This window comes from Syngnathus leptorhynchus, chromosome 21 (assembly GCF_054491065.1).
Source record: "Syngnathus leptorhynchus isolate UIUO chromosome 21, UIUO_Slep, whole genome shotgun sequence".
Taxonomy (NCBI): Eukaryota; Metazoa; Chordata; class Actinopteri; order Syngnathiformes; family Syngnathidae; genus Syngnathus; species Syngnathus leptorhynchus.
The window spans coordinates 5,473,588-5,490,095 of NC_141215.1; the positions used below are offsets into that span (position 1 = coordinate 5,473,588).

Sequence of the window (16,508 nt, forward strand, 5' to 3'; positions counted from 1 at the left end):
CACCTGCAAAACACCCCCAAAAAAACCGAAATGTCAACACTGTCTGCAGCCGTCTCAGTGCAAAACGACAGGCAGGTGTTGAATACGGCTCAGCAGACAGTCAGTGCATGCACTCTCTGGAAAAAATGTGACATCGTGCATGTCTGAGACGTCAGCCTCTCCTCAGGGGTGGCCCGATTAGATGCTTAAGCAAATAACCCTAGGCCAGTCTGAGTCTTGCTGCATGCAATTTATAGCACGAAACTGAGATTGTTTGGGTAGTGAGCATGCCATGACCTGACATTAAGCAGAGGAGGGGGGGGGGGGGGGAATAATATAAATATATATATCATTATTGTATCTAGTTAATTTTTTTTAATAAGGTCAGTTCACCCCAAAAATATTAGTACAAAAATCCTAAATTAATGATTTATTTTGTGGAGAATATTGCTATATATATTTTCTAAACTACATTTCGCTCACTCATCAAACTAGCAAGTCCGTCTTTTCCTCTAGAGGGCGCAATCTTCACGTTTTGGCAGCGGGGAGGGCGAGTTGGGTGGGGTGGGGGGGATGAGCGGAGACTCAGTGGAGGTGAGGACCACAGCTTGCTGCTGCCGCCGCTGCTGCTGCAGTGGCCGAGAGGGACGGACACGCCAAACTGGCCGGACGCGCTCCCTCACCATCAGCAGCACCATCAGCACCGGCCTCACGCACGCACGGCACGGATCTGGGCCAAAGCAAAAAGGGGGGTGGGGGGAGGACGCCACACCGGATTTGCAACACCCTGTGAGTTGGAGCTCTTATTCTTTTATTTATGAGGAGATTGCTGGAGAATAATGGTGCAGTGCACATTGATTCGGCTTCCCGTGACGAGGAGCGGGTCCCGCAACATGGAGGGAGATTGTTGCGTGATTTGTTTCATTCTTGCATTGCGGATGAAAGGCATCGCATGGCTGTCCCTGCAGGGAGATGCTTTGTAGTGGAAATGGTGGTGTTGTCGACGAGCGGCGGCGAGTGTAGCAGCCGTGCTATCGCTTCATTGTTGCAACCGGCCGGTGCATCCGGGCCCCGAGGTGCGCACCCGTCAGGGGCGCCGCCAGCTGTAGCAGAAGCTCCATTTCTCGATGTATGACGGTGCTGATATTAACCACACGGGCTTTCACCTCTTTGGCAGATCACAGAATTCAGCAGCAGCCTTTTTTCTTTTTTTTTTTTGGTGCCGTTTAAATGGGTTAGTAAATAATGCATCCTTCTTATATAGTAATTCTAATCACGGCAGGTTACAGTCACGTCAATGAGTTTGCTGATAAATGATTTGCATGATGAAAAGTGCACAGGTGAAGATTTTGAGGTGCAAATCTACTACTAAATCACTGCAGCTTAAGTGCCCTTGACCCTTGACTGTCGAATAATTAGCCACTGGTGGAGCTAGAGGGGGGACGGAGGGGGGCACTGGCCTCCCAAGTGCCTGGTCAGATAATTGACTTTTGGGGTATTTGTCTAAAAAAAAATGTTTTTCTTTCTTCAACAACACCCATAGAGAGTATACAATGAATTTTTATCAGTATGTTTGAAGGATTTATAAAAAATAATTTAAGAAAAATGGTTGTCATTATGATTGAGATTTCCATGGCATGCACTTTTGAATCTTTTAACCTGTCAAACGTATTTATTGCGGTTAATAGGGATGTAACAAAATCCGTTTGACAATAGGAAATACAAGACCGAGTCCAGTCAAGAGTAATAAAACAAGAGCAATGGTTGGCATGGCGCTGTGCTCACCAGCTGTGTTACGAGACATGTCAGAAATATACCCAGAGGCAGGGCCATTTATTCAAGGGGACGCACGGCTCACTTTCTCCAAACCGTCACTGTTATTCATCTTTTGTTTAACAACGGCTAATCTGTTGTCTTTGTGTCATTTAGAGCCTCGGGTGACTCGTTTTCCGTGGGCGAGCGAATGAATACCGAATACAAAGACGACGCTGCGCCTTTGAAAATCAGGTAACTAAATTTAGATCTTCTACTTTTTCCATCAATGTCAAAGGAATGATGCGCTGGGGGAACTAAACCGATTCAACGATTGGGGGGGGGGGTCTTAATGAATTGTACAGTAGGCCTATAATTAGCATCTTGGTCACAGTTGGAAAATGATAAGCGAGTATTTAGGTCAACCAAACTATTAAAGAGCTCTTACTTATCAAGACGCCAGGATCACATGACGAGCGTAAGAGCCAATCAGACATGACAGTCATCGTAATTCATTTAGTTTATAGGGAACGTTAGTGTTGGCTCATGCAACATGTTTCGAGATAACTTTCAAAATTGTCTTTGTGTGTCTTGAATGTGGTTTAGCGCGGCTATCTTGAGTTTGGCCTCAAGCAGGAAGTGCAGAAGCGTTTTGACGACTGTCACCGGCTTATATAAACATAAAATATGTTGTGTGTATGAAAATAGGCGGCGGTGTGACTTTGTATAACGCATAAATCCTCGGGTAAAGAAAACACACGTTACGTAGGAATTTGCCTGAGGAGACATCTGGAGGGAAAAGTTTACCTGGGTTTGATTTTGGAGGATGGTACCAAAGATTTGCATGTTATTTGAAATTAAGTCAGGTCAGTAAAGTGGATGCAAATTTTGGCTTCTGGTTTTGGGACACATATGTGGGTCATGATCTCTTTGAGAGTATTTTGGCATATTCACTTCTAGGTACTTTTGAATTTTTTGCTTTCCAGATGCTAAAAAGTCTCATGTGGCTTCTTCATGTGTCTCAAAATAGAAACACCTTTGATCATCAACCCACAGCGGTCCGACTCACTCTGCCGTGGCATCGGCGGAATCGTTTATCACAAAAGTAAACGCGGTAATCTCCGCTTGGAATGTGGCTCCCTTGATAAACCCCAGCATATTTTTTCTTGTAATTTAAAAAGTGCAGCTGTGTCTTAACATCTTTGAGCTAACAAGACCATCATTAACTTTCTTTAACGACTTGGCCCGCAGCCAAGGATGCTTCGCCGATTCCGACATTCCGTAAACGTCATTGGCTCAAAACCCAAAATGTGTTTCTTCTTAATTTGAAGCTGTGGCTCACATATCGCCGATCCATACGTGTCAACGTGTGAGGTTGCATCGACAATGAGGGCTATCGATTTTTACCGATTGGAGTTGGAGACCCCCGAAGGCATCGGCAGAGGTCCTTCTTTTCTTTTCGACCCATTAACGCAAGTCAAATCCACTTTAGGAGGTTCATCTTGATTGGACCATCATTCTACTGCACAAAGTGGCACCACAGTTGTTTACATTTTGTTGCTTTGAATTAAGAACTAATAAATATAAGTCCAGATGGTCATCGTGTTAATAGCAACTATTTTTAAAGACGAGTAAATATAACAAAGCGGGTTTTCGGAGTCGTAGGCTGCCCCCAGGTCCGACCCGGGCCGGTTGGCTTCGGGCTACGCTCATTAGCACAGACAGCAAGTTTTCCGAGTGGCAAAGTGCTGACTGGGCGACTTTTGTGTAGAGATGGCCGCAGCCTCCCTTTTCACAGCTGGCTTCCTGCTGCTCGGGTCGGCAACTCTAAGCATTTTTTTTTTTTGACCTTCCTTTTTTCAATGACCTGTCAACACAGATTTGCAAAGGCTTTACAGAAGCTATCGTGAGAGCGCTATAATGAAGCGGCACCCGTCCATTTTCTTGATTAAAAGTAGCGGAGCCGGTGAAACGGTATCTGGATGCACGAGTATTTTCTCACTGTGATTAAAAGTGCATTTTGCCGTCACCTTTCCCGCTGTGTCTTCGTCCGAGTCTTAAGAATCAATTTGACATTGTTTGGCTTGGTTACTGCAAAATTTAATATCTCTTCCTTGCCAGCGTCTTTTTTTTAATTTATTTATTTTACTCCTATGCAGCTTTTGTGTCCACATTATTACATGTCAAGTTTCCAAGTCGGTCTTGCGAAATGGAGTCAGTTTCAAGTCTCGGAACGCAAATATTAGGTCGCTTGGTTTTTCCGTTCCCCTTACACCCCGCTTTTGCCTATAGTCAGTAAATATTAGTCGTCTCCCAGGCATCCTCAGCTCCGTACCCGATATTTACCCACCTGTTTTGCGGCCCACGTTCTCATTCCCTTTTGTCTCGCCTGGAATCTTTGCCTTCCATGGCCGAGGACGGTTTCCAAGGGGATATAAGGGGACGCTTTACCAACGTGTCCCTGACATGTCTCGCTTTGTTGATGAAGCCCTCTAGAAGTTGTTCAAACCTCCTGAGCTCTCACTTTTGGAAGCACCGTCTTTTTTACATTATATCTGCTCTGATCCAGTTCTCAATGGTATACAAATCTACTCGCTAATCATCTCCGTGTGACATTTCTGATGACTCCATCGTGGTGCTACTGAGGGATGTCAAGGGTGGGACCTGCAGAAATGGGAGATTTGTCCTTTTGACCTCTTTTGGGTGAGAGATTGGGGGGGGGGAAACTTCCAAGAGGTTGTAAATCTCTCTGATTAAACTCTGCTCGCTCTCCCTGCATTTTTATTACAGAGTCTGTATGTGTTACATCCCAGCTGAAGGACATTCACAGACTGTTGAAATTAAAATGGCAGTTGGAGAGCCATGGTAACCGTCGACCCTGCTTTGGTTGTGTCTTGAAGGCCCACTTAGTGGAACGTAAACTTCTACACATGATCTTCTCTTTGTTCAATGGAGATTACGCTATATTGTATGTTATTATTATAATATATTGTCGAGGCAAAGTAGGCTATTATTTTTTCTCGCAATATGACACACATTACCGTAAATAGGTCATTTGTCAGGTTTCTTTTTTGGAGGGGGGGCAGCGGAAACATTGAGACAGATGTTCTCTGATTGGCCCGAGGGTCCTCCCATCCCCAAAAAATAAATCTCATCACACACTCACAGATGGTGCGTGTGACAGCCTGCAGGTGCCACACTTATTGTCCCACTGAAATGTTTACCATGGGAGAAAAAAAAAAAAAAAGAAGCCAAACAATTCCCAGCCAGGGTCAGTTTTCTTATCGCAAAGTCGTCAGCCCCCGCGTCACGCGCTCGGTGCTAAAATATTCAGTCACATGTCACAGGTATATCGGAAAAAAAAGCATGCAATTTCTAGCTTTGCGTTGCCACGGTAACATGGCTCCCCGTTTCGCTTCACCCCCTCAATTCCTCTGTAGATGAAACGCTTTTAGATTTGTCTCTTAATAATACATGTTTCTCCACTTTTTTTTCATGCATTCATACCTGTTTTTTCTTGTAGTTGAGGTTATTTATAATATATAATGATAATATTATATAATATCAAATTAAATAAAAATAATATAATATAATTCAAATCCAACTCAGTGTACTTGTTTATTGTAGCTTTTGAAATTCCAGCCAAAACAAATGGTTGCTTCCTCCTATGTTTTTTGTTTCCATGGCAACATGTCACAGCTTGGGCCTGGCTCGCCACTCTCCTTCCAATCTGTCGCTACTCAGCCGTATGTCACACAGGGGCACGGTTGAATGAAAAGACCCCTCGACATGAGCCAATCATTGGAAACTATCAACGGCCACTTGCATCATTGGCCTTGTTGCCCAAGGCGCTTTTAACCAGACTGCATTTCTTTGTCACGTTTGTCTGGCTAATGTGAAATGAATGGAGAGTCTCTGCGGAGATGATCATAATGCATTCGTGGTCACGGAGGGGAAGCCTTTTGCGTGCTTGTCCTTTGCCACTAATGTTGGTCAAAGCAATAAAAATGACTGGAGACATTACTGACATAAACAGCCTTGACAGACTTTTATTATCTTTTTTTCTGTTTATTATTAACACGTGACACGTGATATGCCTTTATTGCAGATCACAGCCATTTCCTGGTAGGGAAGAGCTCCGGCCACACCTTCGCAGGTAAGAAAGAACTACTTGTCATTTTTCTGAGTGATTGTAGCGTGTTGCTGCAGATTCATGTTTGGATGCCGTGTTGAGAATCATCCCGTGGTCAGCCACATGGCGACTATTGCGTAACACTGCACATCCCATTACCGTCATCATTACCTGCAGCGTGTCGCGTTGACCTCTAAGAATGAGTCATCATAGGGTCATTGAGCCCGAAAAAAAGATTGAGATGATTTTCCCTTCGGATGTCCGCGAGTAATCCCGATGAACAGATGTGTGGATGAGAAAAAAAAAAAAGAGACCATCGGCTTGCATCAAATCTCCTCTCATCTCGCCTCCTGCCCCTTTTATTTCCCATCATGCCCTTCCCTTGTTTACATTATGATTTTTACCCCCCCCGGCCTTACGCAAACGTTTTGATACCATCTGTCTAATAAACCTTATTACCATTCGCTACGAATATTAGTTTTATTTCTATGTATGTAGCACCAAATAATCTCCTAGGCTTGAAACAGATTTTCGAGGAGTGTTACGCAACAGTATGTTCCAATCTGAGCCTAAAATAGCAGATTAAAAAAAAAAAAAAAAATTTGTGTTGCATTTACACAACATATAATGATGATGTCACTCGATGCCCCGGAGTAGCCCCTGCCATTTCAGCGCTATGCCGGCGGTAAACAACATAAGAGGACAATAGGTCGGGGGGGGCTTGCGGCGGCGGATGTAAGAGAGACACGGGGGCCGCATCTTGCTGACTATCAGCGCTTCGCAAAGCCGGCAGGGATTGTTGTGCCGATGATGCCAGAATGGCCAACCGGCCTCGGGATAAAAGAGGGAGGGGTGCGCCGATCAGGTTGTGATTGTGAACCGAGGCGACTCGTAATTTGGCCCCCGGTAGAGTCAGCATTTGGAGTCCTTGAAGAGGTTTTAAAACAACATGACAAGCGTGAGATTGGGTTTATTTGCATAACACTTTGCATGCTTTCCCAGACTGTGTGGGAAAAGAGCAACATTATCCTGGTTCTGTCTGCGATATGAACAAAACATTTAACCTTGAGTCCCGTATCTCAAAATATCTCGTCTGGGCTTTTCCCTCCACTATTTTCTCACCTTCTTGATAGCGTTTGAGACAAAACTGCTTTTGGTGATGATTTATGAAACTCGATGGGGGGGGGCTTAGTCATTTTCTTTTCACTTTGAATCTGTTGGCCTATTCTCAACAGTATTCCTTTCATTCGACAGCTGCGTGATGTCAGCCAAGTACTCCACAGGCAAAGTGACTTTTTAGCACTCAGTTGCTAGTTTTATTGTCACGGTAACTCACAGTTAAAAATATTTTGGGATGATTTTTGCATTCATAGAAAACAGAGATGAAATCAAACTAGTCAGCTAGCTTCATTAGCAGTTTTCTTTCTACAGGTAGATGATTGTAATTAAGCCGCTGATAAAATTAGCATAATGCAGTTTTGAGGATTGCAATCAAATTAGAGGATTTGGTTTCAGCATTCGCTTCCCTTCACTTGAATTGAGCAGAAAATGCGGTTGGACGTGTGAGCGTAATTAGCCTCGGCCCGAGGTCCCATTAGATCACACACTCTGCCGAGCTCAGCTGGATAAAATCTGGACTCTGAACATTCTGCCCCCCCCTCCAGGCTTGATTATGAGAATGGGCTGAACAAAGTCAAAATAAGACCCAAAGAACCAAACTGGCCCTTTTTATTCTTCAGGGTGGAGCCTGTCACGATGGACTTCCCCGTGGTCCACCTGATCATAGGCAAGAGTACGATGAGATCCTCAGGCTCTGGTGCGGTTCTTCTCATGATCCTCTTGAGTCACCTGACAGCAGCGCTGGAAGTGCCCCTTGATCGTAAGGTTTTTCATCAATTTGAAATTTCATCGGAATTGCAATTGCCGTTTTTCAAAACATCCTACTGTCTTTCTAGACAGTCGTGTAGCGCAATCAAATATTCTCTTGAAGCTGTGAGTTTTTGGCTCACTGCAAATACTAACACCTCTTCATCATATTCGCTGTGTGTCTGCGTTCCCCTGGTGGAAAAAAAAGCTAAGGTCCTGGAAGGATGTAAGTTGTGCACCAATTTTGACCTTGTGTGGGCTGCTTTTTTTTTTTTTTTGCATTGTTGCATGCTGATAAAGTTTTGGTTAAGAAATACCAGTTTGGAACTAGTTGTAGGACTCACACAAATGTTTTGGGTCAATTTGTCTTCATGTCCCAATCACTTGTGGTGTTGCTTGCTGTGACGTGTCTTGGCATGCTATTGTTGTGTTTAAAACGTCCTTGCATGTGTATTAATAACTCCCCCCCCCTGCAGTGCCCCAGCCTCCCACTATCACGCTGCAATCCCCAAAGGATTACATCTTCGACCCACGGGAGGACATCATCATCCGCTGTGAAGCCAAGGGGAAGCCTCACCCCAGGTAACTTCTTTCCTCCTCTCTTCAATAATTGTGAAGATGCCTTAGCAACGGTCGTCAAGGAAAGCAATCGACCAAAAAACGCCTGTCAGACCGATTAAACCGGCATAGAAACAACCTCCTGCAACTCTATTAATCATTCATGCCAATTTCATATTAGCTTTTCTTGGACGAGGAACGGGAGCCATTTTGATGTAGAGCAAGACTCCAAAGTTCTAATGGAGCCCGGTTCGGGAACTCTAGTCATCGACATCAGTGGGGAAAAGGCCGAGGCCTACGAGGGAACGTACCAATGCACGGCCCATAATGACCACGGCACGGCTATCTCCAACAACATCGTCATCAGACAGTCCAGTAAGGAATCGTACATGAAATGTTTTGGGTGAATGCTTGATCTGACGGCAGTGACTCCTAGGGTCCCCCTTGTGGTCGAAAGAAAGACTTGAACCCATCACGGTGCAGACGGGGGTCTCGCTGGTGCTGCAGTGCCGCCCCCCGGCAGGGCTGCCCCCTCCCGTCATATTTTGGATGGATAACAGTAAGTCAATCTTGTCATTCATTTTCCAGAGAATACCCCCAAAAAAATGGTCTCGCTTCAGTTTTCCAGAGGCTGCCGCTGGACAATCGAGTGACCCAGGCCCTGAACGGAGACTTGTACTTTTCCAACGTCCTCCCAGAGGACAATAGGAACGACTACATCTGCTATGCCCGCTTCCCATATACGCAAACCATCCAGCAGAAGCAACCCATCTCCGTCACAGTGCTACAAAGTAAGTCGAGATGGGGATCTTCTTTCCAAAATGAGATAGCAGCATTTTAGCGTCAATCCACTTCCTGGCCTGACCATGTGACTTCCACCCGCACACATGTCCAAATATAATTCTGACTGCTCCTCATCTGTTTCCCTTCCTCTCTACCCACTTAGATGCCCTCAGTGGCAAATTTTCAGTTTCATGTCTCTCTCCTATTTCAATCAGCCTTCCCGGCAGGACAGCGCCGTCCCGATTTCATGACTCCTTTAGGCGCCACCAGCACCAAGATGGTCCTGCGAGGGGAGACCCTCGAGCTGGAATGCATCGCCGAAGGCTTGTAAGTAGGCGTGATATTTCACTGGAATGCAACAGAATACGGTGAATAACGGTTTCCATGGCAGGCCCACTCCGGAGATGTCTTGGCAGAAAGACGGCGGGGAGCTGCCAACCAGCAGAGTTTCTTTCCTGAACTACAAGAAAACGGTCAAGATTTTGGATGTAAGCGAAAGCGACGCCGGCGACTACACATGCACGGCGACCAACCGCCTGGGCACGGCACACCACATCATCAAGGTCGCTGTTAAAGGTAGGAAAACGTCTGAGCCGACTCATCACAAAAGCGTCTAAATCCATGTGCTGCTCTCTCAGGTTTCTTTTGCTTTTCTTTCCTATTCAACAGCTGCTCCATTCTGGATCAGCGCTCCCAGGAACCTGATCCTGGCCCCAAACGAGACCGGCATCCTGACTTGTCGAGTCAGCGGAGACCCCAAGCCGGATATTAGTTGGTTTGTCAATGGAGTCCCCATAGAAAGTAAGCATAATGTTTCTATTCCTGATTTTAAAAAAAAATGTGGTTGTTAATTTGGAGGGGGGGCCAACCCTCATTTTTTATATAATTTTTTTATATATATTTTATATTTATATAAATATATATATATATATTTTATATATATTTTTTATATTTTTATATATATCTTTTTTCTATTTCTGATTTAATTTATTTTGGAGGTGAAACCAACGCCCATTTTTCAATATATTTTTTTATACGTGACCTTTGCTTTTTAATGTGCCAGATGCTCCCGAGGACCCCACTCGCAAGGTAGATGGCGATACGGTCATCCTCAGCCGTGTGCAGACCAGCTCCAGCGCCGTTTACCAGTGTAACGCCTCAAACGAATTTGGCTACCTTATTGCCAACGCATTTGTCAGCGTGCTCGGTGAGTGACAAACATCAAGCTTGTAACAGGGATCCACGAGCTAATTTTGACTTTTGATCAAGTAGCGGAGCCCCCGAGGGTGCTCACTCCTCCCAACCAAGTGTACAAGGTCATCACCAACAGCCCCGCTTTACTCCACTGCGCCACCTTCGGCTCACCGATACCAACCATCACATGGTAAAAATCGGTTTGCGTCCAATTGCCCTAAAAAAAAAACCAACATGATCCTAAATGTCCATTCGGTAGGTTCAAAGATCGACAAATCAGCATCAAGAGCGAAGATCCCTACGTGATCCACGAGAACGGCACGCTGGAGATCAATGTAGCCCAATCGCAGAACAGCGGCAAGTACACGTGCATTGCTAGCAACAACCTGGGCATCAAGGAGAACCACGTTTTCCTGGAGGTCAAAGAACCCACGCGTATCCTGAAGCAGCCCGAGTACAAGGTGGTGCAACGAGGCATGAGCGCCATCTTCGAGTGTAAAGTCAAGCACGACCCGTCCCTCATCCCCACCATGACCTGGTTGAAAAACAGCGGCGAGCTACCAGATGACGAGAGGTACGCCCAACTCATCAATCTACTTGATAACTCTTAAAAATCTTCCTACTTGTCAGGTTTGAGGTGGACACCGACAGTTTGATCGTTAAAGACGTGATGGAGGAAGACGAGGGCACTTACACGTGCATCATGAACACCACCCTGGACCGGGACTCGGCCAGCGCCACGCTTACAGTCGTCGGTACTTTTCCGCTTTATTTATGGACACGATTCAGAAAACGTATCTCAAAAAGACAACTTCTATTCTATCTACTTTTCTTGTTATGACTTCTACTAACTTTGTGTACTCTACTCTTGATTCTTGCTCTCTCAGAGGCTACTCCCACTCCAGCTATTGTCTACGGTAAACAAATAATGTAGTCATGTGTCTTTTCTCCATATAGTCGTATCCCTAATTATTTTATTTGTCTAAATTCACATTCCTTCATTTCCAGTCACCAAGAACTACCACCTAAAATGAGCAAAACATTTTCCAGTCCTTTTAAGCCGTGTCTTCTCTCGGCAGAGAAACCTGACCCGCCAACTGATCTGGAACTCACTGACCAAACAGAGCGGAGTGTTCAGCTCACCTGGATCCCTGGAGATGAACACAACAGTGCCACGCAGAGTAAGATCTTTTTCAGGTGATTCAGGTTGATATTAGACCAGGAGGTGAACGGTTGTTTTCTTTCCCAAGATTTCTTGATCCAGTACGAGGATTTGCTACACCAGCCCGGCATCTGGGTCAACATGACAGAAGTGTCTGGTACGAGCACCACGGCGCAACTGGAACTCTCGCCGTACGTCTACTACTCCTTCCGGGTTTTGGCCAAGAACCAGGTGGGCTACAGCCAAACCAGCCAGCCATCGCGCCAGTACAGAACCAACCCGGCGGGTAGCTACCGGACACGACTACTAATTTCCAACACGTTTATAAGTCGGCCCATGAACTGTCTGCTTTCTTTGGCATTCCAGCACCTGATGAGAATCCTTCAAATGTTCATGGAGAAGGAACGGAACCTGGCAACCTGGTTATTTCCTGGACAGTAAGAACAGGGGCGAGGGGATTGGCTACAACTCACTCCAACGCCGACCTAAACTAAAATGTTTGATTAGTCGCTAACAGGATTCCAGTCCAACGGGCCCGGTCTGGAGTACAAGGTGCTTTGGCGCCAGATGGACGTGGATCAAGAATGGTCCTCCAATACGGTGGCTAACGCTTCACAATACGTTGTGTCCGGAGTTCCTGTCTACGTTCCCTACGAGATCAAAGTCCAAGCGCTCAACGACTACGGCAACGGGCCGGAAGCCGAAGTCGTCCTCGGATACTCCGGGGAAGACTGTGAGTTTTGAATTTCTCACAAAATGAACAATCCTTGGCTAAGCAGTTCCCTTTTTTTTCACCTGCGCTTCAGTGCCTTTGTCCGCCCCTGACGGTGTCCTGGTCACGGTTGACAACAGCACAATGGCTAAAGTGCATTGGGAGCCGGTGTCGCCTAACTCGGTTCGTGGGAAACTTAAAGGCTACAAGGTAGGTTTTAACTCAAGGAACGTCAACATAACCAGTACTTTAACTCATTCACTACCAACCCAGTTAATGTCTGATCGTCAATGGCACTGAATGAGTTAAAAACATGGCATCTTCCACAGGTATACTACCGTCGCCAACGAGGCCTGGAGGAGGATGTGGATCAAGAGTCCCAAGACCAGGTTCTGACCTTCAGCGGGAACCAGACCGAGGGACGCCTGGTGGGCTTGCAGCCCTACAGCCTCTACAACATCTTCATCAGGGTCTTGAATAGCAAAGGAGAAGGTCCTCAGAGTCAGGACAAGCAATTTGAGACCCTCGAGGGAGGTGGGTACACAGTTTTTAACTTTTAAAAAACATTTATTAAGCTTCTAATCATCCAATTGTCTGGATTCAGTTCCAGGACCACCTTCTTTTTTAAACGTCTTGAATCCCAGTTTGGATTCGCTCACTCTGGAATGGGGTCCACCACTGAAGAAAAATGGACGCCTTATTGGGTACACACTGAAATACCAGCCAGGTACCAGCAGCATTTACATTTTTTTTTTTTTTTTAATGCAAGTTTTGTTACACGCTGATGTTTTGCTCAGTTATTAACAGCACGGAAGTGGGGCCGGCCACCGTCCTGGATTTCCCGCTCAACGAGACCACGGTGGCTTTGGACAACCTCAACTCCAGCGTCCTCTACAAGTTCCACCTGAGTGCAAAGACCATCAAAGGCGCTGGCGCCAATTTTACCAGAGAGGCCTCCACCGTCACGGAAACAAGTGAGTGAGCTCAGACAAAAAAGTGTCGGAACTTCAGGGAATATCTTGAGGTTCTAGCACATTCAACCTCCTTTATCGCCACTATCTCTTTTCTTTCCTTCTTTCTCAAGCTCATATTCAGCCCACTGTCCAGACGGGCAAAGGTAACCCGTGGAGTTCGTTTTAGTCACCCTGCATGTTTAAACTATGGAAATAGGGGATGGTGTATATTTGTCAAAATATATAGGTCAAGTGGCTAAATAGTGCTTTTTTTATTTTTATTTCTGACTTGATTTCTAAACTTCTAAAAGACAATGACAAGATGCATGATGATCCTGCACGTGCCGCACTAACAGCACTTTCGAGCAGAGGCGGGCAACCTTTGACCCCGTGAGTTGATAAAATTATATCACTCAAAAAATGATATAAAATTATTCGATAATTAGATGTAAAAATTATTATATAACTCATTCACTGCCATTTGAAAATGTGAATGAATTCAAAGTAAATAAACAATCCAAAGTGGCGCATGAACTCAAAAGTTTGCCTTCCCCTGCATCTGTCAAATTGGCATGCTGTCGACTATACGAATGCGAGCGAGAACGCTCTGGAACTTTACGTTGGCTTTTCTTTATGTTGTCTCACTCTTTTCCGTGTTCTTCCAGGCCCCACTGAGCCCCCTCCTCACCCAACCTCCCCCGTCACTCAATCTACGCACCCCCCGCTTCGCAAGGGTACACTATCAGCACAATATGTAAAATGGCATCGGCTAAATCGAGCACTCTGATTGCTCGTTAGCGATTTACGCTGAGTAGTCAGTCCACTATTCTGGAATAAAAGCAATTTTTTGTTCCTCTTTAGCGCCCTCTGTGGGCCCCGTGTTTGGCATAGTAAACACATCAGTATGGGAGGAGTGCGCGATGATCACTTGGGAATACTTTGGACACCATAAGAACATTTATGTGGAATACACGATAGAAAACAGTAAGGCTCCCCCGCTCGGTATTTACCCCAATCATCAAATCGGGAATGAACCATTCCCCTCTCCAACCCGCAACTCTCAATTTCAGGTAAAGAGGACTGGAAAAGGGAGTCGGTAAACGGCTCTCACTCGCATATTTTAAAAGGCTTAAAGCCGGGGACGTCCTATAGGGTGCGCGTGGTCGCGCGAGACCCGGCCGGGGCGGCGCCCCAAACCACCACTGAAGAGGTGGTTACAGTGCCAGGTGAGGCGGCATGCCTCAGTTTAGATCTTTATGTCTCATTAGTCCCATTCATCACCTCAGAATTTACTTTCTGACCTAGAATCTCTTTTTTTTTCCCCCCCGTTCCCTTTTATTATTTCCATTATTCATTCCAAAATAGCCCATTCAACTTCGAATATTATTTTTGATATTTATAATTGATATTAATCATAGTTAATAATATAATAAAAAAAAAAAAAACATGCTTATTTTTTTTTTTTAGCCGTGGCCAGTCGGCACGTGGACATCGCCACCCAGGGCTGGTTCATCGGGCTAATGTGCGCCATCGCTCTGCTCATCCTGGTGCTCCTCATCGTCTGCTTCATCAAGAGAAACAAGGGTGGAAAATATCCAGGTTAGTCAACCTGCAAAATAACCATTAGAGCATCTTCTTGATTCCTTTTTTGTGGGATCAACAGTGAAAGAGAAAGAAGAAGCCCACCAAGACCCGGAGATCCAGCCCATGAAGGAGGACGATGGCACATTTGGAGAATACAGGTGAGTGAGAACAACTTTTTATTTCAATACTTCTTCCCGTTGGTACTTTGTCACTTAATGTGGTTATTTGTACATAGAACATTATGCGAAGCTGCCATGACATCACCGGAGTCCTTTACCAAACTCGCCACAGAGGCAAGGCTAAATCGAAACTAATAACCATCTCATGGAGGAAAAAAACCCCCCAAACATTTTAACAAATATCACCATAAACTCTTTTAGTTCTAGCTATAGAAAAAAAAAAGCCAACATTTATTTGATCAGTTTCTAATCTGGCAAAATCCTTAACAGTGACACAGAGGACCACAAGCCGCTGAAGGGTAGCCGGACGCCGTCCAACGGCACGGTGCGGCGCGACGAGAGCGACGACAGCCTGGTGGACTACGGAGAAGGCGGGGACGGCCAGTTCAACGAGGACGGCTCCTTCATCGGCCAGTACAGCGGCAAGAAGGAGAAGGACACGCACGAGGGCAACGAAAGCTCCGAGGCGCCGTCGCCCGTCAACGCCATGAACTCTTTTGTCTAAAGATCCCTCCCGCCCTCCGTCGTCCGCGGATGCTTTAACTTTGATGGCGGTGGTTCATCACCACTGCAACCTGTCACCGAGGACGCCCCATCGTCTCCTTTCACCCCCCCCCCCCCCCCCCCCCGTCGCACCACCTGAGAAAACTCGGCCACGATGGACAAGAAACGACTCTTTAGAGAAACAACGTGCGCGTGTGTTTGTGTTTGATATCCTTTGCAATCATTTCACCGCTTTCAAACACGTACACAGCCGATAACTGCATGGAGTCCATCGTGATCCCGCTTTTGTTGTCACGGGAAGGTGCGGAATGTTTTGGTCCTCAATCCCAAAGTGTTATTATATGGCCTATAATATACGGTTATATATTATGGATTTATAGAGGGGGGGTGAATAACTTCACAAATGGGAGGGGGCGGGGCAAAAAAAACCCATCTACAATATATCAAATTCTTGATCAATTGGATGTCAGATTCCTGACTTTGATGTAATTATACAAATGTGGAATGTGAAGTCCAAGGTCAAAGCTTTTTTTTTTTCTTTCTTAATAATAGCACTTAAAAGGAGGACTGAGGAAATATGCCTAATGGTGCTGAATGTGGAAAAGGAAAGTAGTAGTTGACATCTCTGGTCAATATGTTGTACTGTTTGCAAACAAACGTGAGTGCATGAGTGTCTGTGTATGTGCGTGCACATGCATGTGTTCAACGTGCGTTCCGCATTTTTCCTTCCAGGACTCGTCAGCTTGTCCTTCGATTCTCAAATGGATTTTTTTTTCTTTCGCTTCCGCCGCTGTGTCGTTTATCATAACTTGCATCAAGTTTTTAGGTCATGTCAGCTTTCCGTGTTTTTATTTTGTAAATAAGGGGTTTGACCTGAGTGTAGAAAAAAAACAACAACCCAGCTGCATTGTGGGTCGTGTGACATGGGACTATTTTCAGATTTTTATTTGCTGTGATTTTTTTTTTCTTTATTCTTCAAGTGAACTCACAAAATGAGAATATTTTGCTTGTGGCCGAGCTCCGCCGACACCCGTCTTGTTCGTGCACTTTTGAAAAAAACATATTAAATGCACACACATTCACAGGTTGCATCATTTAACACAAACGCTGACTCGGCACATTTGGAGAGCCCGGTGAGATGATGACTGGT

General features: G+C 45.4%; 1 protein-coding gene across 1 annotated transcript; it reads left to right on the forward strand.

The window, feature by feature from the left end:
- The first annotated feature begins 1,076 nt into the window (after window positions 1-1,076).
- Window positions 1,077-15,468, forward strand: LOC147040328 (neuronal cell adhesion molecule-like). The gene is made up of 31 exons (XM_085902263.1): window positions 1,077-1,213; window positions 1,909-1,986; window positions 5,840-5,887; window positions 7,603-7,742; window positions 7,938-7,955; window positions 8,206-8,311; window positions 8,469-8,662; window positions 8,724-8,846; window positions 8,908-9,078; window positions 9,286-9,397; window positions 9,462-9,646; window positions 9,740-9,871; window positions 10,134-10,277; window positions 10,343-10,454; window positions 10,524-10,838; window positions 10,895-11,019; window positions 11,344-11,445; window positions 11,515-11,712; window positions 11,793-11,863; window positions 11,934-12,159; window positions 12,233-12,348; window positions 12,468-12,672; window positions 12,743-12,865; window positions 12,936-13,112; window positions 13,223-13,255; window positions 13,757-13,825; window positions 13,953-14,075; window positions 14,162-14,317; window positions 14,559-14,690; window positions 14,755-14,833; window positions 15,125-15,468. The coding sequence occupies exons 1-31, from the start codon at window positions 1,107-1,109 to the stop codon at window positions 15,357-15,359; spliced, it is 4,155 nt and encodes a 1,384-aa protein (XP_085758389.1). The 5' UTR covers window positions 1,077-1,106; the 3' UTR covers window positions 15,360-15,468.
- Window positions 15,469-16,508: the final 1,040 nt, after the last annotated feature.